The sequence below is a fragment of the Ptychodera flava genome, chromosome 21, assembly GCF_041260155.1.
Source record: "Ptychodera flava strain L36383 chromosome 21, AS_Pfla_20210202, whole genome shotgun sequence".
NCBI classification, from domain to species: Eukaryota; Metazoa; Hemichordata; class Enteropneusta; family Ptychoderidae; genus Ptychodera; species Ptychodera flava.
In genome coordinates this window covers 5,292,206-5,319,805 of record NC_091948.1, presented here as the reverse complement: position 1 = coordinate 5,319,805, position 27,600 = coordinate 5,292,206, and the positions used below count along the sequence as shown (strand labels likewise).

Genomic DNA, 27,600 nt, shown 5'->3' with positions numbered 1-27,600 from the left:
TTATTGCCCTGTCTGACAAACCAGCAGTTTTATGAACAAAACAAAAGAAACCTGGCCATTAAAATTTTACTGAGGCCATTGACATGAATGTCATCTTGAAAAAAATTCTTATTGGTGGATATTAAAATATTTTTCATAAAAGGTAGGCAAGTGGACGGTTCTTTTAGAGTTTGAATGTGAGCCTACATGAAGCCAGTGGCTTACAATTCATGTATGGATTGATATTTTAGATAGTGCTGTACACGCGCAGGTAAGAAACTAATTTTAAACAAAACCTCTTCTACACTGGCCGAGAATGAAAATTATTATGAAAATGTCATGAATTTTATTGGTTTTCTGCATAACAAAATATTCTTTAACTATTTGTATCAGTCGTCACATCATGGTTTGCATTGAATACAAACATCACTGACCTCTGACCTGTCTACAATACCTTAAGCAGCAGTTGAATCATTGCATGTTACTTCAAAGCATAACTTCAAAATAGAAAAACTTAAAAAAAAAACAATTATGTCATTTGTGAGTATCCCTTATAATTTTGGAAATTGTGCTGGCATTTTTAGCTGAAAGGGAAATCAGTCATCAGCTTTTTTGCTTTCGGTTTTCAAGTTTCAGAAACTGAATATATAATATTATCCGTAGAAACTGACCAGGTTCATGCGCCATTTAATGTGTGTTTTAATGCAGCCAAAGGGAAACAGTATGCATTATCACCAGCTACAAATCATGACCATACAATCTTATGATTTGTTTAACCCCTCTCAGCACTATGGTATAGTCCCAATCCCATTGTTATCAATGGTGTGTGTGGACCACTTTACTAGAAAACTAGGGTAAACAGATTGATACCAAATAATAATGTGATCCCATCACTTTCTTTTGACCTCTTCATTGACTTTAAAAAATTGGTGCAGGTTTTCCATCAGTGTATTAAAGTGCCTTGAGTTTGTAAACAATGCACAAAATGTCAGGCAAAACAGTTTGCATGTTTTATTAAACTTCCTCATGCGATAATAAAACACGACGGAAGTCACATTTGCGTGACAAAAGACATGATATACAGGACAATCAATGTACTTTCATAATATATGGTCCATGTCCGGTGACAACAGCTCCCTTTCATCACCTGCTCATATAAATCCTAACAGCATATGGAACTTTCCAGTTCTTTAAATCCAAAATGTACAATATCTATTTTGATCCATGGAGGAGCTACAAAGATGAAAGTTTGCCTTTTAAAAGGAACCTCTACCCTCAATAATTGAAAATATTGTATCCAGAATTTCACTTTTAGAACAAGCCACCACACCCTACAGGAAGAAGTGAAATATTGTTTTACCTTTACCAGAGAACATATTGTTACCACAGTTGTCCTGTCATTTGATCTTTTCAGAGCTCCGACATACAATGAGGATTGTTCCAACATTCAGGTGTAAAAATAACTGAAATTTGTATTTATTTTGACACAGACATGATGAAGGAATGCGTCTGGATTGAAAACTCTTCTTGAAGGCCATTCGCAAAAACCAAGACAAAGAAAATAAGTGTCCTTATCTAGCAGCTACTATAGAAAAGAAATTCCTGCTTTTGCATGAAATTCTAATAAAATATTTAGAGGCATAAAAGTGCAAATATTGTATCTAGCAAACAGTGATGAAGTGATCAATCTTACATATTTGTGTACTCATGTGGAAAACCTCTTTCCTGTTAAAATCGCCAGTCATTGTACTTTCATAGTAATTTGTTATCATTTTATTTTATCAATACAGGTGACAAGATTGTATGCAAATCATATGCTAATCATATGCTAATGCCATGATCCTCCGTTATGATATATTACATTGAGTAATATCATCAGCCGATTCACAAGTTTGCAATGTCTGCAGCAATATTGACTAAGACATTGCGCCAGTCATGATCATACCAAAGGGACACATTTTGTCATTTTTTTCATCGCAAATGTAATAGATTCTTTAAAAATTGTGATGATGGAAATATTCATAGATTCTTTCATAGTGTGACGGTTGAAATATTTGCTCGTCATCATTCCAAATATCCAGCAAACATTTAATTTGTAATTCTACGCATGTAATTCCACCCTAACTCTATCTGGTTCTTTCAGACGGTGATGTTGGAAGTTTTCTCATCCGCACGAGTGACAAGAACCCAGGTGACTACTCCATGTCTTTCCGGACAGATGACACTATTCAGAGGTTTAGGATCCAGAAACAAGGCTTGGAATACCTTATGGGAGGGAGATACTACAATAGGTAAGCAACTTAACATGAAAACTCTAGTAACGTAACATCACAAAATTATATTTGTCACATCTTTTCAACATGTTATTGCAATGCCAATGGTCAATATATACCAGGATCTCAATAAAATAAACAGATTGCCTTTTTTTGAGAAATTCACATTTTGATTTCTCAGTCAATTTCAAGATCTGCAGGTTTATCGTTTGTTACTGGCAGTCTTGTACATTGATGTAGAATTCACAGATATGTTCTGAACCATGTTAATCCTGTACAGCATGCCACAGGGGAGTGTCATGTGCTTTGCTGTATGCTGATTCTCGAGAATAGTTTCAATCAGAACAGTAACATTGGCGGAATCCGCTCATTCAAAATGGGAAACACTAGTGAATTGCTAGGTTCTGAGGCCCAAATATTGACTGTTGGAATCAAAAACAAGACACATAAAAATGTCATAAAAGGACCATACCTCTTTAAGGTAGTATATGCCTCAAAATTGAAAGACATACTATTATTCAAACTTTCTGTTAGGAAATTTTTAAAAAGAATAAAAATCGAGGGTTACTGTACAAAGTTTGGTACTTAGGAAACAAATTACCTATTATATCATACCAATATATATATAAATACAATGATCTGATTTGTTGAGACTTGAAAATTGTCATGATATAGCACAGTTCAGCGAGAGAAAAATTCTTTTCTTTGACGCTTTATGCCCAAATTTCAATATAATATTAATGATATAATAGTAATAAACTATCTCAGCAAGGGTTTTGACCAGTTCACTCAATATATGCACTGGCTATCACTTTGCATATGTTGCGAACTGGTCACAATCTTGTAAACTGTCGGTGGGTGTAGAATATTGCTTAAACTTTACAGATATTTGAAATTCAAAGTGGCCACCATCCTTGCGTTAACCCTATTGGGAAAAATAAAATTTTCGATTTTCAAAAAAAATAAGATGATGAAAATTTTATTACTCCAAAAACTTGCAAAATGAGTCCCCACAAGTGGTAGATCAGAAAAGTAGTGTAAAAATTTGAGAGTCCAAATATCTGTCCCCAGGGCGTATTCTACTGTAGTGCAAGAAAAAAACCTGAAATTCTTAATAAGCCTGATGAATAGAATGAAATAGGAGCAATATTCTCCAACTGTATAAATTAATAAAACATGAATGGTACATTTGTTTGAGTTTGGACTTTTGTGCAATGTCTGTTGGTATAAATGGATTAATTTTCATTCCTGACCTCACAAACAGATCGCAAGTATACATACCAGAGCCATGACTTTCAAAAATTGGTTTAAAACCAAAGTTGTGTGAATTGTAATATTTTCAGGTGAAAAATGTCATCTTTGTGTGAAATACTTTTTGGAATATTTGATGGAATATAGTATGATTAATAAATGCAAACTTACCCATAATACCCTATGGGTGAATGAATCATTAACAAACAAGTTGTATCATGTTTGCATGGTTATAATGAAAAAAATACATGAAATTCAGGCACTTGTTGAAGTGGGACAACACATAATACTTTCATTTGTACTGTATGTTACAATAAGTGCAAGCTCTAGTTTGGATTTCCTGTTGTCCGTTCTGACTTTATTTTTCAGTCTCGTACACTTCCGCTGCTAGTTAAGAATCTTGTAACACTTTTCATAGGAAATTTTATGACAAGCCATCAAAGGCAATGATGTAAGGAAATCCGGTAACGTCTTCATGTAATCAATCAGTTTCCATTTAGCTGAGAATGCGGTCATTGAAAAATCAATGCCAATATGCACCGCATTGACATTTAATCTACCTCCTCAGCTTGGTGTGTTGTTCATCAGAAAATTGTCAATAATTGACTGAAACCTAGACATAAATAGAAAGCGTTGACTGTCATACTTTGTGAAAGGACATGCTATGTTATTTTACCTAGGTGTCTCCATGTCAGATGCAAGCAGCATGTAAATTCTGAAATCCAACATGAATCCTGCTCTTCAATGTCGAAAGACTGCCATTTTAGCCTTGCTGAATTCAGTTTGAAAACAGAAGTAAAATGGATCAGAAAAAGTCATACTTGTATGTTTCGAGAAATTGTCAAACAGCTGTGAAAAAATCTTGTTTGTGTTTCAGTAGTCAAAATAGTCCCATAAAATACAATAATTCATGTTTGCTCAAGGGACTAGTAAGAGTGATTCTTCTATTATTTTGTGTTGGAGCGTAGATGGAAATCCTATGGCTATTGCTGTTAATTTGGAAGAGTATCCTATCGCTGTTTCTATTACCAGTAATTTGTGTCTTTGAAATGTGCATGTAGCTGATAACACTTTCAGTTACCAGTAAATTGTGTCTTTGAAATGTGTATGTAGTTGGTAACGCTTTCACTTACTTAGTCACCATTTTGTAGCCTTGCAAGAATTTCGAAAAAATACTCCAAAAACTAATTTCTCTTCAGACAGTCTCAGAACTCAATGAAAATGTAATGGGAGGGGATTTCTCAAAGTTTTGTGATTGATTGATCATCCACTGTACCACATCCTGCTGCTCTTCTGTCTCTAAATCTACATGTCAGATTAATCTGATACCATCATCAGTTTTTAAGTGGTTTAATCAATAATGTCTCAGTGAAATGACATTAAACGGAATTAAAGAAAATAATAAAAAAAGAAGCATAGTCGTGACAGTTGCCTAATTGGCAAAACATAACGCCCACTCTTCCTCCGTGATGTGTGGGAGTCGATAGCCATGTTCAGGCATTTGCTGCGTGGAGCCGGCTTCACATGGCATCAGTGCTCTGGTCTGCCGGAATGGGTCTCACTCTTTGCCCGTTCTCCCTCATAATCTCCTCCCCTTTCCATTCACTGTGCAGCCTGGAAGCAATAATCGAACACTACCAGGCGGAGGAGCTCGTGGAAGGCTACACTCTGAGAAGGCCAGTACCAGTCAAGGTAAGGTGCTGGAATCATCAATCTCATTGATATCATCACACTTTCATCGATCAAATAGAGTTCTTTTCCACTGATGTCTCTGATCTAAGTCTGCATAAAAGTCAGCCATTGTGGAACAGTATTCATATGTCAGTTCAGTGCAAGTGATTTTTAAGTCCTCTGAAAATTTTGAGTCTCGTTTCTTAGAGAATCAGGTAAATTTCTCCGTAGTTTTCTGACACCCCACAGTAGAGCTATGGTATATTGGCTTGGCACTTGACATTATAAGGAATACCGTCATCCATCTTTTTCCCTTCACAAAATTCTGAAGCCCTATATTCTTCAAGACTGTGATCAAGCAAGCGTACATAGAAAAAAGGGGGTATGTGTGAAGTCTTTAAGCATTTCCACCAAGCTTTCTGGACTCAATTTTAAAAACTTAGACACAAATAAAAAACACCTGGCCACGTCCTCTTCATAATAGAAATAAATTCATGGGTACCTTTCTCAGTGAAGAAACACAGACGTACCCCTATGATGATGTTGAATTGTATCAAAGCTTAGCATGGGCCCAGTATACTGCAGTCTTCTTACAAATCTGATTCAATCACTACCTTATCTCCTGTCAGTGGATGCAAAACTGTAAAGAGCTTTATTAGGTCAATATCATTTTTTTATTTAATCAGAATTTCTAGCTGTATATCTTGAACATGAATGACAAAGAATATATATGAGTAAGATCAGAGAGATGTGCTCCCATGTAACCAATTTCTTCATCAGGGTTCGATGTTGATGATCACTCTTTTGTTTAGGATACCATATTACTAATTTAATGTTGTTACTTCTTCCTCCAAATGGTAGAACAAGATCAAAACCAATGGTGGCACGGTGTTGGAAGTGGACTCCCGTGCCCTGTATGCAACGATTGTCGGCAGAAACACTGGCTCAGAAATCCTGTCCAACAAGTCAGATGCCTCAGTTTTGAAGGGCTACCTGAATAAAAAAAGTAAGAGTGATACTATGTTGTCTGTATGTGATCTGTATGGTGAGACTGGATTTTGTAACCGTGAACTACATTTCGGGATGTGTGCATGGTTAATGTCATATTATTTTTGAGAGTGACCCTCACTGATATAATTAATGTAAACCACAGTTTTGATAAATGGTGTTGAGTTTGGCATGCTTGAATCACAGTAGTTCTCCCTGTTCAATCTCTGTGTGAATGATATTGATCATGGTGTTCTTTTCATCAGATGGTCCTATTTTTCCCAAATACTACCAACCAAGAAACAGTAGATTTTTCACTGAAATCATGTCCTTAATTCATGAAGCTAAAACATAATCTCACCTGATATAATACTTATGCAATAATTAAAGCTGTTGAGATTGTTACATACACATGAAATTACAACAAGAAATAGCTGTTGATTTAATGGTATATAGCATATGCACAAATAGTGTTGCGTAACTTGCGTACTGTTATGATGCAGAGCTGTGTCACTTTAGTTTCAACCATAATACTCTCTCTCAATCCAGCCTATTATAATGTCACACAGCACACCATAGATCCTTCGAGAAAAACTCGAAGGTCTATGAGCACACACAGCATCTTTTCAACAACATTCCAAACTAAAGTACGGCTCACAGCAAGTGTCCATGAAGACTAGATTTTTGCATCATGACTAACCATGCGACACTCTCATAACATAGCAATGAACTTAGCAGCCACGATATGTTTCACATAAATTTTAGCCATGTTCATTTTATCAGTCCATAAAGCCATGATCTGAAAAAAGTGTCATGTTCTTGATTTCTCACAGGTGGCAGAACCAAGAAATGGAAAGTATTATATTTTGTTTTAAATGGTGCTGAGCAGCAACTTTATTTCTTTGAAAATGAAAAGGTGAGTTTATATTTTTTTTCAAGTTATTCCAACAGTGCAAGTTCTACCAGAGCTTTGACTTGCTGTGTTGTAGAATCATGGCAAATTAATACCATATCAAATCCTACGTTAGATGGGTATAAGTCAATGGCGTCACGTGTAAACGTAAGTGTTGAAGTAAAGTGTTTTGGAGGAGGTGTCAAAGAATATGTCAGCATACTTGGAATGATACTGTTGTTAAATTTTCTCACACATTCCATTTCATCTCCTGAAAAACAATTATTGATTCTGAGAAAACGTCTGCAAGTAAAACGGGCCTACTTTTCCGCCATTCAAAGGTCAAAATATCTTTTTAATTAATGAGATATTATTATATGATTGCCATCATGCATTATGAAGACTCAAAATCTTTTTGTTTTCAATTTCAATTTTGATTTTATAGTCAAATCACTGTGACACATGAAATGCCAATTCAAATAACTATGCAAATCACTATGAATTCCCATAATGCATCAGTCAGGACAAACTGCATGTATGAGGTTTACTTTATCACAGCTAATTTGCCCTAGAATATATAAATCTCTCCAACTTTTATTGTTTGCTATCAACAAGCACTTCCATAACCCACAACCAACTCCACACAACCCTACAGAATGTGTACTTTAAACTGCTTTGTGAAATCAGAGAGAGTAGAAACAAGACATCGTTTCTGATGTATCCTTTTCACCCCCACGACCAAGCGCGTGGATCCACCTATCCTATTGCAGACAGTTGGGATGTACCTTTATATAGTGGTTAAAGGGTTTGTGCAAAATCCAATTGCTTGATATATAATTTACACTGGCCATTGCAACTTAACAGGAAGCATTGCATGTTACCCAGTGTTGCCCAATGTCACATTTCTGAAATTTTTCATTATTTGTTATGCCCAGATTGATAAATTGATAGGGTTTATTTTTTTGTATAACAAACAATTGTAAGTTTGGGAGAAGGAAATGTAAATGTATGCAAATGTATGCAAAATTTCCATAATTTCTGGCTTCTTTGTTACCTGTTTTGAACATTTCAAAAGAATGTAACACCTCTCCAGCTTGGTCAAATTATGTGAAATTTTCACATTCCCTCTTAAAGTTTTGTACCACAAAAATTCAATTTCATAAAGCAGTATCTTCTATTTGACTTACATTTATTTTTATTCTTAATACCAAAATTGAGGTTGTACCACAATATGTACGAACTTCATGCTTCAAGTAAACCACTGCTACCATACTAAATTTCAGATTCACAGCTTTCAGAAAGTGTACATTATGAAGGGGTTTTCATGTTTGGTGTGAAATATTGCTTTGAAAAAAGTGTGCTCTGACATGCAATGCCATCTTAAACTTCATTTTTTTTACCTAAAGGAAATAATCAATAAAGACTAATAAAAGAGGGAAATTCATTTCGCAATGACAGATTGAATTACCATGCAGGTGTTCAAAGCATTTGGAACATACATTAAAGTGGCCCAACTCCCACATTGGAAACCTGTTTCCTGTTATCTTTTCATTGTGACCTGCCCTGATCATTAATGTACAGTTGTTTAAAACAGGATGTGCCGGGTTTTTTTGCTTCATTGCAGCGAACCAAGCCAAAGGGACTTGTAGATTTAGTATATAGCACAGTGTACACAGTACATGAAAGCTTATTTGGCAGGTAAGGAATACTGTTGTTGACTTTCGTCCGCCGTAACACTGGAAAATTCAACGTACAGACTTGTAGCGTAACAGAAAGTGTAAGCATAGAAATTTGTCATGTCTGCCAATATGTTGAATTGATAATTACATCAAAATGGCAAAAGTAAATATGAGTCTTAAATTTTTTAGAAGACTTTTTTTGTTAACTCTATGATCCAATTGGTGAGAAGACCATGTACATGATGAGGTACCCATCATGAACACCATTTTTCAATAGAGCTACCTTGAAGCAGGGAACAGCACCATGCTTGAGTCTGCAACTCACCATCTTTCAATACTGAATCAGTTGCTTTGGCCACATCCAGGTCATGAACTTACCTCCTTTTGATAGTCATAGTAAGACTTGTACCCTACCTGCAGGGCCGTGATGTCTCAGTGACTTTTTTCAATGACTTCTGGAAATTAAACAGTCGAAAATGGCCAGATTTGTACTTTGTTACAATTTCTGCTGTATAAAATCTTGGCAGGGGATGTGAGACAAACACAGACTGAAAATAGACAAAACTTGTGTGAATTTCTGTTTACAGTATGCTGTGCTGTCTACACCGTGGTGTAAATGTATTTAATAAAAATCCTGAAATCATGATAAAACTTAAAAGGGGCATCCTAAAATTACAGATTCAAAGAGTGTAATGACAAAAAGATAGTTGAAACAGAGATTGCTTACTTTTCTCAACAACATAGTTGCCCTAAAAATAACGCCCAAAGTTTACATGTTCATTTGCATTAACAAATCATACGATATTGAATTTTGGAGATCTATAATACATGTAAAATGTCATGTTTCCTACAGCATAGTTGTGATCAATTTCGATCTATCAGTATATTGATCTTACCATGCAAGAAGGAAAAGTGTATAAAGCACAAGGCGGAAACGTGATTACAATGTGTTTTTTATGACTGTTTTGCAATTTGTTTTTATTGACAGGCCAAATTGCTTCCAGGTTGTGTCCAAAGGTTTAGGAGATTTAAATATTTACTATTTATGTGCAGAGAGTAGTGAAAGCATGCAGGTAGGTCTGTTTCCCATTAATTCAATCATAGCCTTTCAGTTTAACATTGAGTTATCAGCTTTTTGTCTCTGACTTTAAAGGTAAGATGACCAGTTATGGTGAAACTGCACATGAATTTTACTCTGTTACTGTGATGTTATCAGACCCATAGGTTGATCTTGCTTCACATGATTTGACCTTGTACCTCAAATTCACCTCTTAACCCTGAATGATCCCTAGTTCAAGTTTGCCTCATTGTCCTTATCAGCCTTGGGTACTATAGATTGTCTTGACTTTTACCCAAATTTCACCTTACATTGATTTTGCAATTCTTTGTATTAGAAAGTATATGCCACAATTGATGTGACCTTTGACCTTTGCTTGCTCTGTTGCGCCTTGACATTCTCCTGTTAGATATTCAAATCTGTATTTCATGAATAAGCTTTGCATAAAATTTACATAGATTTATTGCATGCATAATTTAAGTATTACTGTTTTGAATGTTTGTAGGAGTGGATGCAAACCATAAGGCAGTACTGCAGTCGGTCTCAACGCTTGCAACAACACTCCAACATGGTGAAGAAAGGAGTTAAAGAGCTGAGGAGCCTCACGGTACATGTCATGGATGCTCACAAACTTCCTGTAAAGCAGGCACCGCATCCATATTGTGTTCTATCTCTGAATGACGTCAAAGTCGCAAGGACACAGGTCCAGACTGGACCCGATCCTGTTTGGAATGAAGCTTTTATTTTAGAGTAAGTGAAAACTACACCAACCCTGCCAGTGTTATAAACAGGGTTGGTACACTTTTGAAAGTCCGTGAAATTTAGCGCGCCTTGGAAAGTCCTAGAAAACGGATAATCCAACTACAATTTTCAAAAAATGACAAGGTGATCAGTTGTGATGTCAAAAAAATGTAAAATGTAAAGTGGTATATAAAAATTGTATCTAAAAATGATGTTAAATGGTATCTGGAAAATGGCATTTTGGACCTTAAAAATTCTTTGAAAATTGCAGAAAGTCCTTGAAATTTCTTGAATTTTAAGTGACTTTGAGCGTATCAACCCTGTATAAACCAGGCTCTTTCCCACTTTGACATTTAGTCTACAGCACAAATGAGGTTTAGTGGGCAAAAACCTTTAGATGTGAACTATACAGGTTTCCTGGGACCTCTAGATGTATATACTCCATACCTAACCTTAACGACTCTTCACAGGTTACTTGTAATTAATGTTTGAACCACTTTCTGTCTCCTCTTGTTTTCACTCTTTCTGTGGGCTACCCTCAGCTGCTGAGTGGCCAGTCACGCACACGCTCTTCACCAACCAGTGTGTTGAAAATATTAATCTTATACCTTTGATATACGGATTTTGCCTTTTTGATACTTTTGACCATTCAACTGTGTGAGATAAAGGTTTTGTACTTGTGTAAGTATTGTATGAAGCACATCCCTTTCTGATCCAATTTCAGAGAATTACAATAAAATCACAAGAATTTGAGAAACATGTGCTTATGTCACAATACAGGAGTCTTGATGATGGTGGCACTCAAGTTGAAGATCAAAACCAGTTGTTAATTAACCTATGCCCTTTCCTGTTTCCCCCTTTCACCACAGAGATTTACCTGACGATATAGAGTCGCTAACTCTCAGTGTGTACAACAGAAACAAACGCACAAAGGACTCTGCGGTCTGTCAAATGATTATCCTGACAAACAAACTACCAAACGGACTGGCCGTTGAGGACTGGTACCCACTGGTGTCCCTACAACAGTGCAAAACAGACATGGGCTCCGTTCGGCTCTGTTCCAGGTTCATGCAAGAAACTATTATGCCAGAAGAAGAATATGGCCCTTTAAAGGAGGTAAGGTCATTTGAAATACTATGAGTTGTAACCTATGGCATAGAATATGATCAGAATTTTTGAGCTAAGTGTGAAGTTTTCTATATTTTGAATTGTGCAAACATCTTCACTTATAATGAAATGTGAACTTTAAGAGTAGAATACATGATCAGGTAATAATTGTTTTTAGTTCCTCCACAACTGTCCTGTCGTCCTTTAAATTTTTATGTTGCTTTTTTCCCATCATTACCTAGCATTGTCATAGAAGTAAGCTTGTTCACCCTTAAAAATTTGTCCTGTTCCAAATCCAGTCTAGCAACATCACGTCATCTGTGCATCCAGGGTTTGCCCTAGTCATCCCTCAGAGCAAATCCTTTGTGATATGAAATTTAAAGGTATGGCAATCGATCCCAGGGCCTAGGAGTGGCACATGTAAAACAGTGTGTATCTTTGCATCAGAGGCGGAATAAACTATTGAGTGTATCTATTTACCCAGAAAATCTTAATCCTGACAGCTATGTGTGTACGCAACATAGAGCATAGAGCCAGTCGACGTTAGGGACACACAAAAACACGAGGAGCAAACAGGTAGAGGTTTCGAACACAATCAATGTACCCGGTACTTCAACAATGTCTATAACTCCGCACTTTGAACATAGCTCGTAATGAACAGTGGAAAGCACGTGGGACGTGTAGACCTATAACAGCCACTTATGTAGTTTGTGCACATTGAAGATTTTGCAGATCAACAACTTTGACGGAAAATGGACCGACGTTTCCTACCGTAATTTTTACCTCCTTCGATTCAGCACAAAATTTTCGTATGGACTATTGATGCAGGATTACAGTCGTTACGTGGTGGCAAATCCTTGTGGTATTGATGACTATACTGCGTAAACAGTCACTAAATAAACTTTGCACGCATTTACGAGCACTGAATATTTTTTACCGTTTTTAATCTCAAGCCGTCCGTATAAGCGTATGACGGTGGCAAAACAACATAAGGAATCTGGCGTACATTATTACTGAATTACTTTGTCCAAAAAAAAATTGAGTTAAAACACCCAAATGCCGAACGATCATGGTACAGAACTTTGCAGGTTTCTGGACTGAACGACCCCAAACCGACCGGACCTCAGTCAACTGTGCCGGCCCGACGTCTTCTCTATCAGCGTCAACTCAACCTTTCTCTCTTGACAACTTTACCCAACAAACTGGGAATATACTTAATTTACCTTTAAAAAATTCAACTGTGTATCGTATGAAAAGACTTTACCGGGGCCACGGGGCAAATCATAAAACCAACAAACCCCAACAGAAACAGTGGAATGATCATTTGTGTGCAAGGTCACTGTGTAAAAAATTCTAGCTTTGAAATGTCTAGACGGTACAAAAGACGGGGCAGAATAAGAAAAGATTACGACCAATGTGAAACTGCCGATGCCACAGCTGACTCTATAACTTTCAGGGGCGTACATTGGTATAGAACGTAATGTTGATAGCATGGTAGTTCTGCGTCCAGTGATAAACACGATTCCCAATATACCACGGCTGTTGAAGTTGAGCTGCTGCCTTCGATCGAAAATTTTCAACACAAAGACATAATATCAATAATTTTGCACAATTATAAGAGCCCGCTGTCTTCTCGCCTAATAGCTGTGATCAAGATTATTATGATAGAAGCAATTCACTGCCGAACACCTTGCTCTTCTTATACACAATGCGTAAAAATGCCTTATTCCTGTTGAGAAATACGACAGCAAATATCGCAATGTGAATTTCTTACTATCTTCCTCGCAATGATTTTTTGCTCCCGAGTCTATTTTATCACGGCCACTGGACCATTTCTGACGATTTTTACTAACAGAGAATCAGTTTACACTCATCGTGGAAACACATTGCCAAGACGTTCACAAAATTTTCATCACAGGAAAGATTACCGTAATCCCCCTTTCAAAGATGTAAGAAATGTATAATGGGTTGTTATCTTGAAAAATCCCGAGCTGCAGCCGCTAACTACAAAATGCTTTTTCTTCCGAACAACTTCCCAACAATTTTACAAGCACACTCCGGTGATCACATGACGGTTGTAACCGTACATGTGCTGCCGCCAATGGAGAATCAAAAGACTTCAAATCAAAAGTAAAAAAATATAGAAAAAATGTCGATATCCAAGCAATGTAAAAACGAGTAATTTTGATAGGCTAAATTTATTGTATATTATAAAAAATGCCTAGGCTACTCGGAACAGCGTAAGATTATGATCTGAGTTGTTCGAATACTACACTCACACTGTAGGGTAAAAATGGGAACTCAGATCGTTATATACTGCTTCTCCCAAGCGAACCGCTTCGGCTAAAGACGGTAAAATTACCATACATGTAATTATTGTTGCTAATTTCTGTAAATTTTGCCGACTATTCGTTAGGAAATGTCAAATTTCTTGAGTTTGTCCGAAACCTTTTTCAGGGAATGACGTTAGTTTCAAGACACGTGATTGCGAACGCAATATCGATATCGGGATAGAAAAGTCAGTTACAGACAATCGAGGAAGAACAGAAAAGTCAGATAGTATTAGAGCAAGTTAGTAACAAAGCTCAGAAAAACGTACAGAGAAGAACGACATCACGGCGATCTTCAGACCTTTCATCGTGTTACAGTCTGAACGGTCAACATTTGATGCTATAGTCTATGGCAAGTGTCTCTTTTTGGACAACTCCAACAGAGATGAATGGATCGCGATTTAGTTTCATCGCCCCGACCCGACAGGAAATAATGTAGCTTATGGGCACCTGTATAATCGTTGCATGAACGTATCCAATGGCCGGCCACTGCATTGGCCTTTGACCGTGCATCGCCAGCAAACAACGGTTTTGGACGTCACGAGAGCATATTTTCGCCTTCTGTTAGCGGTTTAGTTATTTGTGTAGGCACAGATCGGAATCGAGTTGATTTCGGCTGAAAGTAGTTAGAAAAGTAGTTTTTCGTGCTCGGTCCAAAATGGGTCCATATGTCGCCGGTTTTGTCCATGTAACCGTTGGTCGAGTATTTTGCTCAGTAGATAGTAAGAATCGTTTATTCATTGTTGACATCGTAATCGATCCGATGTACACAACAAATGTTTGATCGTTTGCACCTTTGCGCGTCCCCTCGTGATTGGCAGCTGTTTGAACGCTTTCATCAATTGTTCTTTGTACGCTTCAACACAGCATCGAAGCAGTTTTAGCATCAAAAAGCAACTTAAAATAGAAAAAATGAGAGAATTTCCCCAACAAGGTGATTCCACAAGTATTCACAAAACTTAATATGTTGGGACAGTGCTTTAATTTACACCATGGTTCTTGAAGGATCCAGATTTTCGGGAGCATTCGTTGACGCTGCAACCATGTGCCACTCATGTTGGATTATGAATGCTCAGGGAGATAGGGGGTATTTATAGGCTCCCCCTACCTTTAAGATAAAAAATGTCAACATTCTGCATTTATTTGAGAAACAGGAACCCTGTATGTTGAAAAAAGAAGGATCCTCCTCAAAACTGAACAGTCCAATGGTCTTGGATACTCTGTCCATCCTAGACTCTGGAAACAATCTCTCATCTCAGTTTAAATTGATGGCAGTACACTTACCAAGTGTGTAACACTGTAACCTTCTTTAATTCCTACCAGCTGATTTTCTCCCCCGATCTGCAAACTATCTATGCATTTGAGGAGATGTGCGGCAAAAACAGGAGTCATGTCGCATCCATCATACTGAAATTGTACAGGACGCAGCGGAAAGAGGTCACTCTCCTGAAAGCTTTGAATACAAGGGAGATAGAAATTGAAGGTGAGTGAAAGACACCGAAGTTGCTAGCTTTTCAAGATTTCCTTTGTATGTCTATGCTTTGAGATTGACATCATCAATATGCTTCTCAGAATCAACTTTGGGTTGGAATATACCAACAGGCTAACTTTCAAATTTACTCTGGTCACAAAACTGTCTCACATCACAAAATGACACCACATAGAGTTTCTTCTAGTTAACACCCCTTTTGTAATGATGGCAAAGATTCACCATTTCCAGGACTGGCTGTATGAAACCATTGTTTAACTCCTTTACAAGGACTACAGTCAGACAAACTGGTCATGCAGGGATATTTTCCACAAATAAAGTGTCCCCTGTGTTTGTGACAAACATCTGATGTTTTGTCTTTTTATCCGTTTTTCGTTTACGTAATCAGAGGAGCGATCAACGTTGTTTCGTGCCAATACAATAGCAACCACACTCATGGATAAATACATGAAGCTGACTGCGATACCATTTGTGCATTGTGCTGTCAAGGAAGTCATCCTAAAGATACTCGAGTCCAAACAGTCTTGTGAGGTGAGTGTAGGTCCAGTGACGCCTCAAGTTTCAAAATGCATAAAAAAGTTATGACACCCTGTAACTTTTTTATGTTTACAGTTTCAGGATTTCAAGTTCATTATTTTTGTCATCATTTGTCTCCGTGCTCACAGTCATTGCAAAATAGATACTGTAATATATCAGTGTCTTTATAGAAATGACTGTATGCTCATATGTATACATTCATTTCTAACAACATTTCTTATCAGACAGCTGGTGAATATACATTTCCCTTGAGTGCTATTGATATGTCCCCACTTGAACTTTGTATCAGTGAAAAGTAAATTTCCTGCAGACAATAATACTTCTCAACTCATTCAGTAAATTCAATGCTACTTCCCTTTCCTTTCTCGAGATTGGTTATAGAGGTCATGTTTGTTTGGTCCTCTTTCCTCGGCGTATGGTTTATCTGTAGTTTTGATCTTACCACAGACCAAGAATAGCAAAGTTAGCATACAAATTAACATAAAGATGTCACACTTTTTTCACCAAGTGCATTCCAGGCTCAAGATATGTGTGAAATATTTACAGCAATTTGTCTGTCCAGTCCTTCTGTAGATTAAAAGATGATTTTTATTATTTTAATTTTATTTTTATGTCATTTTTTTATTATCTATAGTTGAATCCATTGAAGTTGGAGAAAGGAATGGATGTCAACGTGAACTGTGAACACCTTCTAACATATCTCAAAGATCTATCAGAATCAATATTCAGCTCAGCCAACTTTTGTCCATTGTAAGTAACATTGTGTTTTTAGTTCACTGACTTTTGCATGGCGAGAAGTTTCTAACTACTCAGGGACAACATCAAAAACAAAAGGCAGAGATGTTATTTTGAAAAACATAATGATAATTATTATCTCATTACTTTGTGTCTGCTGTTCTCAAACTAGATCATTTAATATATTCTGTGATCACAAAACAAAAAGTTGTGAAAACATGCAGTTACAATGTTGAAAAAAAAATGACTCCTGTCGAAGTATTTTCATCTGATGTAATATGTCCCCAACAATATGGTAAAGTATAAATTTCTTTTAGTACAGTCAGCAATTGTCAGAATGCAACACACACTTGCAATTTCAAAGTATAGCTTTAAATGAAGATTGCAGGTTGTAGTATTGAATTTCTCTAAATGACTACTTCAAATGTTTCACAAATTCATTTTGCTTTCCCTCTGTTGCTTTTTATGGCAAAGTTAGTCTCATATAATTGAAAATGGGGGAGGAGGGTGAAATGTGAGGAATCTACTTTCAAATTTCAGACATTCTGATTTTTAACACATAAATCTCATATTTCTGGCCAGTGCCTTCATCCTGGCAAGATATAAAATTATATGCTGATTTCTAACACTTGCTTTATTACCAACAGACCAGTGAGGTATCTCTGTGGCTGCTTACAAGGGGACGTCAAGAGAAAATGGCCAAACAACGTTGACACACATTCCAGGGTAGTGAGGTAAGTCCAAGTCTTCCCCACCCACCGTTTTGGATGTTGGTGCCTGCTAACATAACACCTTGTATCTTAGTACAAAAAACCAAAGGAAGTAGTAACAGTGGGTCAGCATCATTGCTGCCAGCAGACACACACTACATTCATTCTACTTTCTGACCACAAATTCTACCTGTCTAAATGCTGTCATTGCCCTTAATAACCACCTGTCTGATATTGCTCTTTTCACAAACAAAATCGCCTTGTATTATAATTTTTATGTCCTAGTATCTGTACAGAAAGGGCTAATTACAAACAGAGAAAGTGGTATCAAATAAAAAAATGATCATTAGCAGTGGTTTGTGCTGTTGAGACCATCAAAATTTGACTGCTTTTATAATGTGGTTTTAAATCACATAATTTTGTATTTTCTTTCCAGTGGTTTTATATTTCTAAGGTTGATCTGTCCGGCCATCCTCAACCCCAGACAGTTTAATATAGCATCAGGTAAGTTCAAATTAGATTACCGCATCATTCTTGTTATACATTTGAAGACTCAGTCAATAGAAACAAATGTTCTACATAGTGAATGTGTTCCATCACTATGTGCAACCATAATAAAAGTGTACTGATGAGAGCATTAGTTTAAAATCAGAAATGCTGACTCAGCAATTTAATGTGTGTGTGTCTTTTGCAGTTAGTGGTAAGATTAGCCTATGTTTTATCAATGATTTTTCACTGAATCAAATTTCAAATATAACAAAAGTTAATGCTCATTCAAAGCTACAAATCGTGTAACCAAACTTGTTCAGGCAGGGAAGACCTAAAAAACCTGTAAATATTACTGTCCTGGTGTTTCAATTCCATACTCTTAAAAAGGCCTGTATGGGAACAATGGAAGTAGTGTTCAACGTTGCCAGGTACAACCACAGGAACACTTTCAACCTCAAATGTCAGTGACAGTAATATAATGTTCCCCTATGATCAGACAAAGGTATTGTTGCCAGGAAACAGGTTTCACAGATTGCAGGAAGGATATCACATTGGTATATTTGCACTGTTTGTGAAACAAAACCACAAAAAAAAAAAGTGACGGCATCCTGTGTGTGGATATAGAAAGGTGTAATGTCAGTCCACTGTGTCGTTGACCTTTTGAAAGTAACCTTTATGGACATATCACAGTGCTGAGACATTATTTTTATCCAAATTCACTTGGTAGTGCAAGATGATGAACAGTTTCAAAATATTTCCCATGGCTTCATTTGGCATTATTGTCAGTAATCATGTCTAGAAAGTTACTATGATGTCTAGCGTCTTGCGAAAGCTACACTTCATTGTATCAAATAAATCATAAGATGGTTTCAAGTCTTACTAGTGAACAGCAGTAAAATTCAATGATATCACTGTACTTTGATTCTATCTCACAACAGTGAAGTTCAATAATATCATTGTACTTCAATCCTATCCCCCCCCCCCCCCCCCCCAGCTCATTTAGAGGTCCAACTTTGCCTTAGGAAAAGGGTTCAAGTGTACTGGATGGTGTGGCAAGCAAACGGTGTAGAGAAAGGCAGGCAGAAATCAGTGACAACCAGTCACACTTGTTTCATTTGAATGACACAACTGCCTTACACAAAATTTAGATAAGTACTGATAACCATTTTTGCAACTCTTATATGCTGCTGTGACAGCTTCCATTTGCTTTGCTAGACCGTTGAGGGGGCATCACTGTGTGACAGAATCAGAGCTCCAAAGTGAACAAGCAGTTACCAGAAAATCAAATTCAGCATTTGCAACCGAGCAGAAGTACTCATTTCTTTTTTGGGATGTTTGTTTATTTGTTTCCTCCAGAGCCTCTGTCAGACACAGCAGCAAGGACACTGACAATCGTTGCCAAAGCAATTCAGAACCTTGCCAACTTAGTGGAATTTGGTGCCAAGGTAAGCCATCACTAATACACACGTATGAATTAAGCTTTGTCTTTCACAGTCAAACAATTCTTCAACTTTGTCCGTGTCTACTATTTTCTATGTAGCAGACTGAGTGTATAGAATCAGCTTCTGCCCACTGTGTGTCCATTTACTTCATACTCACTGTAACATTACTTTTAAACTATTTTAGACTTGTGAAGCTTTATAACATTTGAGAATTTCATATTTCTCATATGAAATCCAAATTTCAAGAAAAAAATAGGTGACTGTGCGTTGGATTTTTGAAAAATATTGTACGATTCAGAGTTTAATCCATGATAACTTCCTCTGCAGGAACCCTACATGGAAGCTCTCAATCCATTTATTGTACTCAACAAAGGTCGAATGATTCGATTTCTAGAAGAACTCTCGGTAAGTCATCACACTTTATACTTGTGTTCCCCTGTGAATACTGTGGAAACCTTCCACTTTGGGAAGGAAACAATGTGAAAGCTACTGTATCATGATGGATTTAAACCTATAGAAAGCAGTATCTCAATGTTAACAAATACTCCCCTGAGCTGTATATTTCATGCTGTTACAAATAGACATGATTGAGCACCATTGCATGTCAGAAGGCAGGTCTTGATTAGACTCATACTATTAGTGTACTCACAGGGATTGTTAAAAACACATAATATCCCCAGGTATTTAATTTCTGTCATTTCTTGCATAGTACGTCTTCACTGCTATGGTATTTAGATTCACTGATTTGCCAATAAGACAATGAAATCTACTACCATTAAAATTTTTCACCAAAATTGAGTGAATTTCATCTGTCAGCGAAAAAAGCAAAAATTAAAGTGCTTTCAAAAATCGAATACTTTTGTTGTCTCTCATAGGCTATGATAATGAGGCACTGCAGATAGCTGATCGCTTCTACCAATTTGAAACACATAGTAGATAGTAATCTCCTGATAGACTGTCGACAGCTGCTTGTACAGATTTAGTTGTTAACTTAATGTCACTAACCTAGCAAGGAGAGTAGAGAGTAACTGATGTGCTTGAGGAACTCAGCTATCACAATATCTACCGTGCGGAGATTGTACACATGTTTACAAGACTTGCCTATGACCCTCTACTTTATTATCTAAGCACAGCCTGGTCAAATGCAATGTGCTATGACTCTAGTGAAAGACAAGCATGAAGTACAAAGAACTCTCATTTAATCTAACTCACTGCCAATGAAATCTAAGAGACTAGTGTGTATCTTTCCTTTCTTCCAGAATGTGGATGATTGGCCTGAAATCAATCCCCCGATGTGCACTGACTTGAGCCGGGATCTAGCTGCATTACACCAGTTGAGTGTATCACACATGAAGGACCTCCAAAGACTCAGTACCTCAAAGGTAAGATTTTCAAACTATTTGAATTATTTGTGATCAAATCTGAGAATTTAGTCAGTGTGCCACACTGTTTGAATGAGAATTTGATTCTCTCAATGCATGTACATTCTCTAAATTCTCATTTCGTGACATTTTGTGGCTCGTCTGCTTCTACTACATATGTGAACACATTGCAATAAGAGATATTGCTTAGTCTGTCCATCCTTAGTACACATGCCTCGAAATTGAAAGACTGAAACTTTTGCTCAAACTTTTCCCAACAAAGCCTTCAACCATTCTCTGAGCAAATAAAAATAAAAATCAGGGGTCACCGTACAAATTTTGTCCTAAAGAAACAAATTACCTAACATTTACCAATACTTCAAAATCAAAGTGGCTGCAATCTCTGTGTTAATGCTATGGAGAAAATTAATTTTCTTTTCACAAAACTAAGCCTGCAAAGTTTACTTATCCAAACCCTACAAAAGCCCCCGATAAGCAGTAGACCAGAAAAGAATTGTGAATATTTAGAGTCTGAATATTGGTCCCTGAGGCACATTGTAAACTTGTCTATGAATGCTTTTTGAGATGACAGAATGTTGTTGCAATGTAAAAAATGATACAAGAAGTAGTATGAAGCCGGTGATTGTTTACCAATGGAAAGTGATGGTTCTTGATCACCAAGATTCTGAAACTGATGCCTTTTCAATTTAATACAGCCCTGCCAGAGTGATCCCCCTCTTTGTATTTTTACTAGAATAACTCCTCAACATCTGATGTTTAACTTTAAAATGATATCCCTAGCAGAATTTCAACCTCCTGAGGTAAAACAAAAAATACAACCGAAAGTCAGTTAGAAATGACTTGTTCCCCTTGTTTTTGACAAGAGTAATTTTTCCATATTTTAAAAATAAATCGTGTTTATTTTGTTTCAGCCTCACATGAAGAAGCTACAGCTGGTCACAAAGACCCTGATGCAAAAACAGAAACAGTACATGGGAGAAACAACTTGATGGTCGGCAGATGTGGTTGTGGCCAGGGCTTTTTGCAAATTCACTGATGGGGAAGTAAACCCAAAACTCAAATCAGACAAGATTCCTTATTGGTCAGTTTACGAGCCAATCATGAAACATTTGAAAGCTTGGTTAGAGCAGGAAGATTGTTTATTGGTCGGTTGATGTGCCCATCCTGTGCAAGAAAAATAACAAAACAGTGCCATGTAATCATGTATATAAGATTGTATGCATAAATAGAAAAGTAGGGAAGTATGTCCCTCCTTGATGAATTTCTTCCAAACAGTTTGTGTAGCATTCTGCATTATTTGCTGTCTACCACTGTCAACTCACAAGGGAGAATGTATAATTAATTATTTTGTTTGTTACATTTTTGTTTTTTAAAAAACTAGATGGACAGTATTTCATACACAGACTTTAAATATGGTTGTTCCATGCAAAATATCACTGAACAGTTGGTCCGTGCAAAGCTCCCTTCAGATGTTTTTACCTGTGTGCTGGGAAAATCAGTTGCTTTCTCAAAAGCTGTATTTTGTGTATAAATGAAAGGGGGGAGGGGAGAGGGAGATATTTGTGTAGTACCATGGATGTAAATCAGTGAGACTGTTGTGTGTGTCTAGTGAGCATGTGTATGTTTTTCAAAGATCATTGATTGCCAATGTTGAATGGCTGGTATTGCACTTGCATAGAACTTCAAAACCTGCACACGAACAAACAAGCACACTCATTGGGTACAACAATGTCACTCCTTTTTTCTATTTTTAATGACAATCGAGTTATTTAAACAATACAGTTAGTCTGTATTAACCAGCATTTACAATAAGGCAAGGTTGTGAACTTTTCCCTGCAAAATGCGAAAGAAGGCAAAAAAAGTTGTAAATTATATAGCATGTTGTACATTGAATGATGCAATTAGTACAAGTCCTGGAAAACACGGCAGTTAAAGCCTGTTTTTTACCCAGTTTGGCTGCAATTCTTCACATCGGAATGTCACTTCACCTTCTCAAAGGGCAAGTCATGCTTTCACATGTGCAGATTCACAGTCACGCAGCAATAGGTAGCTGGCAGTATCTGGACTATACACAGTTAATAATTACCTAGATGTTTTTATAACATACCACACAAATAAATCTACAATATTGACAACTCATTGGAAACTTGACTTTCTGTTTATACTTAAATCATCAAATCATTTTTAATTTTTTTTACTTTCTCAAATTTAATACACCTTTTTGTTAACCTTTTTCATTTTTAAATATATTAAACCCTTATTTAAGTTGCCAGACAGTGTCCAAAAAATACTTGGAGAGGGGTCATTAGAAATGAGAATTTTGAAACATACTGATTTGAGGTCGTCTTGCCAGCACCTGCGTTCTTTGGAAATATTTGGGAATGAGTGCAGGTCACACAGTCCCATCCACCCATGCGTTAGTATTACATTTTTGCTTGCTTTTTCAATGTTTGATTTTGTTTCATATGTTCACCAAAGAGAAGTATTGTCACATTTAACCCTTTCACCCCCATTTCCCAGTGTACTAGTCCAACTACCCCTTTCAAAACAATGGGGACGTACCCTAGTTTGGTGGTTAAAGGGTTGATTGAATTGCTATAATACTGTAGATAGTATGCATGTACTTGCTGATCAGCTGGCTTCAAACGACATCTTCAGGTTTATTTTGTGTGAACTATGTACTCTGTAATGCTTGATTCAGTGGAAGACCTCTGTCATTGTCCAATGTCCTGTTTAGTTGTAACATCTAGCTTGCATACCGTCTGGTAATAGTGTCGCCCAGCCACTGAAACATAGTATACCAATCTTTTTGCAAAAACAAAGCTGTCACACAACTTGGAATGGGCATTTCTGTTATCATAAAATGGACACATCCAGTGCTATGAGTTGAAAGAAAATATTTATCACTCTGTATACAAATGTTCTTTTCCACGAATAAGGAAAGTGCATCAACGTTTATGGAGAGCGGAAAGCAAAATTGCACATTTCCATGGTATTTATTTAAAACACAACTCATAAATAATGTTTAAAAAAGTAAATAAAAGAAAATAGGTAGATGCATTTTCAACCAAATATGGTAGTGTACGTACCTCGCTGGTTGATAATATCTAAAAGAGGTCAAAGAACCAAAATAGTGTGACAGGTACCTTGGTATGTTAAAAAACTTCAAAAACTCCATCGGACAAGTCAAGTTTTTCCTGTTTTTTCCAAACTTACTATGGTGTATTGTAACAGACAAGTTTTGTGTATGAATTTGTCAGGGCCTGGCACTTCTGTCAATAAATAAAAACTTTTTGGTACAAGGAGAGCTTGTACCAGTTGCAGAAGCTCACTCTGTTTGTATTTGTTGTACGTTGAAAGTCAGTGTCCCAGTAGGTGCACTGTCGGTGCTATAATTGAAATATGGCATTTGTTGGGGAGGGATGGAGATGGGAGGTGGGCAGTTTTTGTTGCAGCTTCACAGCATGCAGAAAGAGCTAGTGATTTAAAATAACCCTGTTGCCTGGTGCCTGTGTGCTTTCTGAGACACTCATATTAGGCCAAACAAAAAAATTGTGCTGTTCCGATAACCAGACCTACCCTATTTTTTAACCTGCCGACCCTAAGCTTTTTAGAGGTACGTAAACACGGAAGTGAAAAAAAGAAAGAAAAACCTAGTAAACTCATGCGTTCGTTACTTGGCATTTGATTTTTGATTTTGAGGATGTCTTTTATGTTTTTTTTCCTTTTATATGTATGATAAGTTTTTCTGGAAATTTGCCCAGTGTTTGATCGCCCTGAACCCCTGAAAAATGCATACAAAAATAAAAATATTTTGGAAATAAAAAATTCCTGCTTACCTACCTACCCTTTTTTTGAAAACCATGTTATTGGAACAGCACAATTTTTTTTGGCCTAATACCTGCTAGTCAAACAGTTTGGAGATTTCAAATGCTTCAAAATTCACATTTTTCAAATCACTACATAATTATTAAAATATATGTTACCATTTTGTCCCTTTCCTTGAATCAAATGTCTGCCATTCATACCTCTATTGTGAAGATAAATAGCCAAGTAAGGTGTTGCATAAAGCCCGGGCTCCACTTTTCATGCCTAATGCCCAGGAGAAGGACTCATGTTGGAAATTTTACTGTACTACATGGTCCACTACGTGATAAGCATCAGATTTATATGCTGGATATATGTATATTGTTTGAGGTGAAATAATTGCAGCTGTTTTACACTTCTGTAGAGCAGTAAAAATTTCAGTTTCACATCAAACATTTATCATGGAAATGCATTTTGTTTTGTTTGCAGCATTCATAAGAAAGGTAAATGATAAAAAGAATGACAGCCCAGCAATAGACTTTTGTGGACCAGGTATACAATTTACTGATGTTCCCTTGCTGGGCGGCCTTCATGCCAGGTCCACAAAAATAGTTTCCAGGCTGTAAATATTAGACGGCATTATCAATAATGTTTGTACTCAGTCATGGTATCTTTTTATTTTACATACAATGGAAAAGCTTCAATATCCATGTAAGTTAAAATGTTTGTATTTTCATTGAATATTTTTTTGGTTAGCTAAGTCCTTGATATACCTCTACAAGTGGATGTAAGTACGGATATGAATCAGGCAACTTTATGATTTATATACACAGACACACTCATATATCCTAATATGCACATAAAGATTGTGCATACTTTGTACATGAATATTTCATATCAAGCTGAATGGATACACATGTATGCCAGCTTTGGAACATTGCACCCACATTTGTTGTGGACAACTGCTGGAGCCATTTTGTTACCAACTCTGCCAAGAAAATCCAAGCTACAATACATGGTCCAAGTAGCAATTGTTTTCTTTTGGAAAATCCTCAGTTTTTGAGCTTTCGTCTAAGGTGGTTGCTGAAAAAACATGCTAGTCACAGCACGACCAGCTATCATGCTACAGTCCAAACAGTAAAAACAACATGAAGGACTGTTTACTATCTTGCTCACCCATATACATTCAGAAACAAAACGTTCATTCATAAATACTTGCCCAAAGATTTCTCTCAGGCATTTTTGTATTTTGTGAGAATCATTTTTGTATTTGCTCATTTTTTTTTCACATCGATAAATGAAGGCAGGTGCTCTACCCTAAAGTCCCTCTCCCAAATATTTTTTATTTAACAAATCAATTTCACAACTTCCTTCTTTGCCAGTAGTGCAAGTAGTGTGTGTGTATTTGTTCAAGGTCAGTGTATTTGTTCAAGGTCAGTGGATCTGAAATCCTTTATGAAATACCCCACCACAAGTTTATAAGTCAGTTTATGTTTGTTGTATATTATAAAGACATCAGATTCATACCATCAAGCAGAGAATGTTTCTGTATTTGATATATTCGTCAGAGTATTACAGTGCCATAAATTATCAAGTTTGAGGTGCGTTCAAGATTTTATCAAGTGTAGATGTAAGTTTGTGTCAAGATTAAGGTTATCACAGAAGTTCATGCGTCAGTCAACACTTTCACTTTTCGTGATATTCACAGTTTGTGATGGAAATTTTCGCTGTTGTCTGCATAGATAGTGCCAGTGCTTACTGGTTCATAGACATTACAATATTCTACCCATTCACACATGAACCCTCCCATTTCGGTCAACAAAGGTTCAGCCCTCACCCTTGAAAACATTGGGAGTGAGCCAAACCATTGTGATGATGACCTTAGAAGGGGGGAGACAACATTGGGAACCCAAGCGACAAAGAATAGAAATCCTTTTTGATAAGAAAGTAGAAATGTCAACACAGAAAGTTACCAAAACCTGAGAATCTATTTATACCCAAGGTTTCTTACATGTCTCTTTTGTAGTAGTGTATAGACTGGTGGTTCACAACAGATTAATCCATTTATGTTTTAATCAAGTATCAGTAATGAGATTTTTTTATCCTTTCCACTTATACAAGATGACAACATGTACAGTGTTTTCACATTTCAAACACGCTAATGTCTTTCACATCTTGTCAAAAATTCAAATCATTTGAATGCAGAATTTCAATAAAAGAATGATTTTTATCATTCACCCTCAGTAGAGCCAGTGAATTAAAACAAAACCAGCGACTGACATGACAGTGTACTCTGTTTTGAACTCTTTTATGTTCACCAATCTTGTAGCCCTCCTGCACTGTTGCTGATGACAAGTAGATTGAAATTTGGTCCAAGAGGATATCAAGCTCAGTTAACAATCTGTGCAGTATTTTCACCCAACGCTTGTACATGTATGTCAGTTGTTGAAGAACGCATTATCACTGTATTGGGGCCTACCTGTTCTTCCAGTCACCCATTGCCCCATGGGTCCTTATATGAACAAGTAACACATCACTCCGCCTACAAGTAAGTTAAAATATCAAACAAGAAATGTAACTTTTTCATCCCAGAGTCAACCTACTCGGTCTCTATGTTTATCAATACATGTACTAACAAGTCAATATTTCTGCCTGTTTTGAATTCAATGGTGAACTGTTAAACTTATTTGTGCAAACAATGTCTTTTGTCAGTGTACAAATCCATGTGTTGTACGTCTCTATGCAACTTCTTTTGTTTTAATTCAAAAGTGTCGGATAAGAAAGATCATCAGCCAAAGGCAACAAATCATGGAATATTTCGTGTAATGCAATCAGTCACCCTTGCAAATATTATTTTTAAGAGTACATGGTATATTACTTGCAGTTTGCAAATTGGCTGTGAAATGTAACGGTACTCAGTATTTTTGTTCTCGGGGGGTGGGGGGGGGCGGGGGGGGGGGCGGGGGGGGTGGGGGGGGGGGGGGGGTGGGGGGGGGGGGGGGGGGTAGGTAAGGTTTGCAGAAGGGGGTCAATCAATTAATG

The 27,600-nt window shown here is 36.9% G+C and overlaps 1 protein-coding gene across 2 annotated transcripts in view; it reads left to right on the top strand.

The window, feature by feature from the left end:
* Positions 1-24,077, top strand: part of LOC139121188 (ras GTPase-activating protein 1-like) — a 47,277-nt gene extending 23,200 nt beyond the window's left edge. For both annotated transcript variants that reach the window (XM_070685877.1, XM_070685876.1), the window contains exons 8-24: positions 2,123-2,270; positions 5,117-5,195; positions 6,036-6,180; positions 6,995-7,077; positions 8,678-8,751; positions 9,721-9,805; positions 10,295-10,539; positions 11,400-11,646; positions 15,291-15,450; positions 15,845-15,987; positions 16,628-16,743; positions 17,376-17,462; positions 17,875-17,942; positions 19,284-19,372; positions 19,697-19,774; positions 20,629-20,751; positions 21,663-24,077. In XM_070685877.1, coding sequence (XP_070541978.1) covers positions 2,123-2,270; positions 5,117-5,195; positions 6,036-6,180; positions 6,995-7,077; positions 8,678-8,751; positions 9,721-9,805; positions 10,295-10,539; positions 11,400-11,646; positions 15,291-15,450; positions 15,845-15,987; positions 16,628-16,743; positions 17,376-17,462; positions 17,875-17,942; positions 19,284-19,372; positions 19,697-19,774; positions 20,629-20,751; positions 21,663-21,740 — 2,048 coding nt within the window. In that variant the 3' untranslated portion in view covers positions 21,741-24,077. The remainder of the gene's footprint in view (positions 1-2,122; positions 2,271-5,116; positions 5,196-6,035; positions 6,181-6,994; positions 7,078-8,677; positions 8,752-9,720; positions 9,806-10,294; positions 10,540-11,399; positions 11,647-15,290; positions 15,451-15,844; positions 15,988-16,627; positions 16,744-17,375; positions 17,463-17,874; positions 17,943-19,283; positions 19,373-19,696; positions 19,775-20,628; positions 20,752-21,662) is intronic.
* Positions 24,078-27,600: the final 3,523 nt, after the last annotated feature.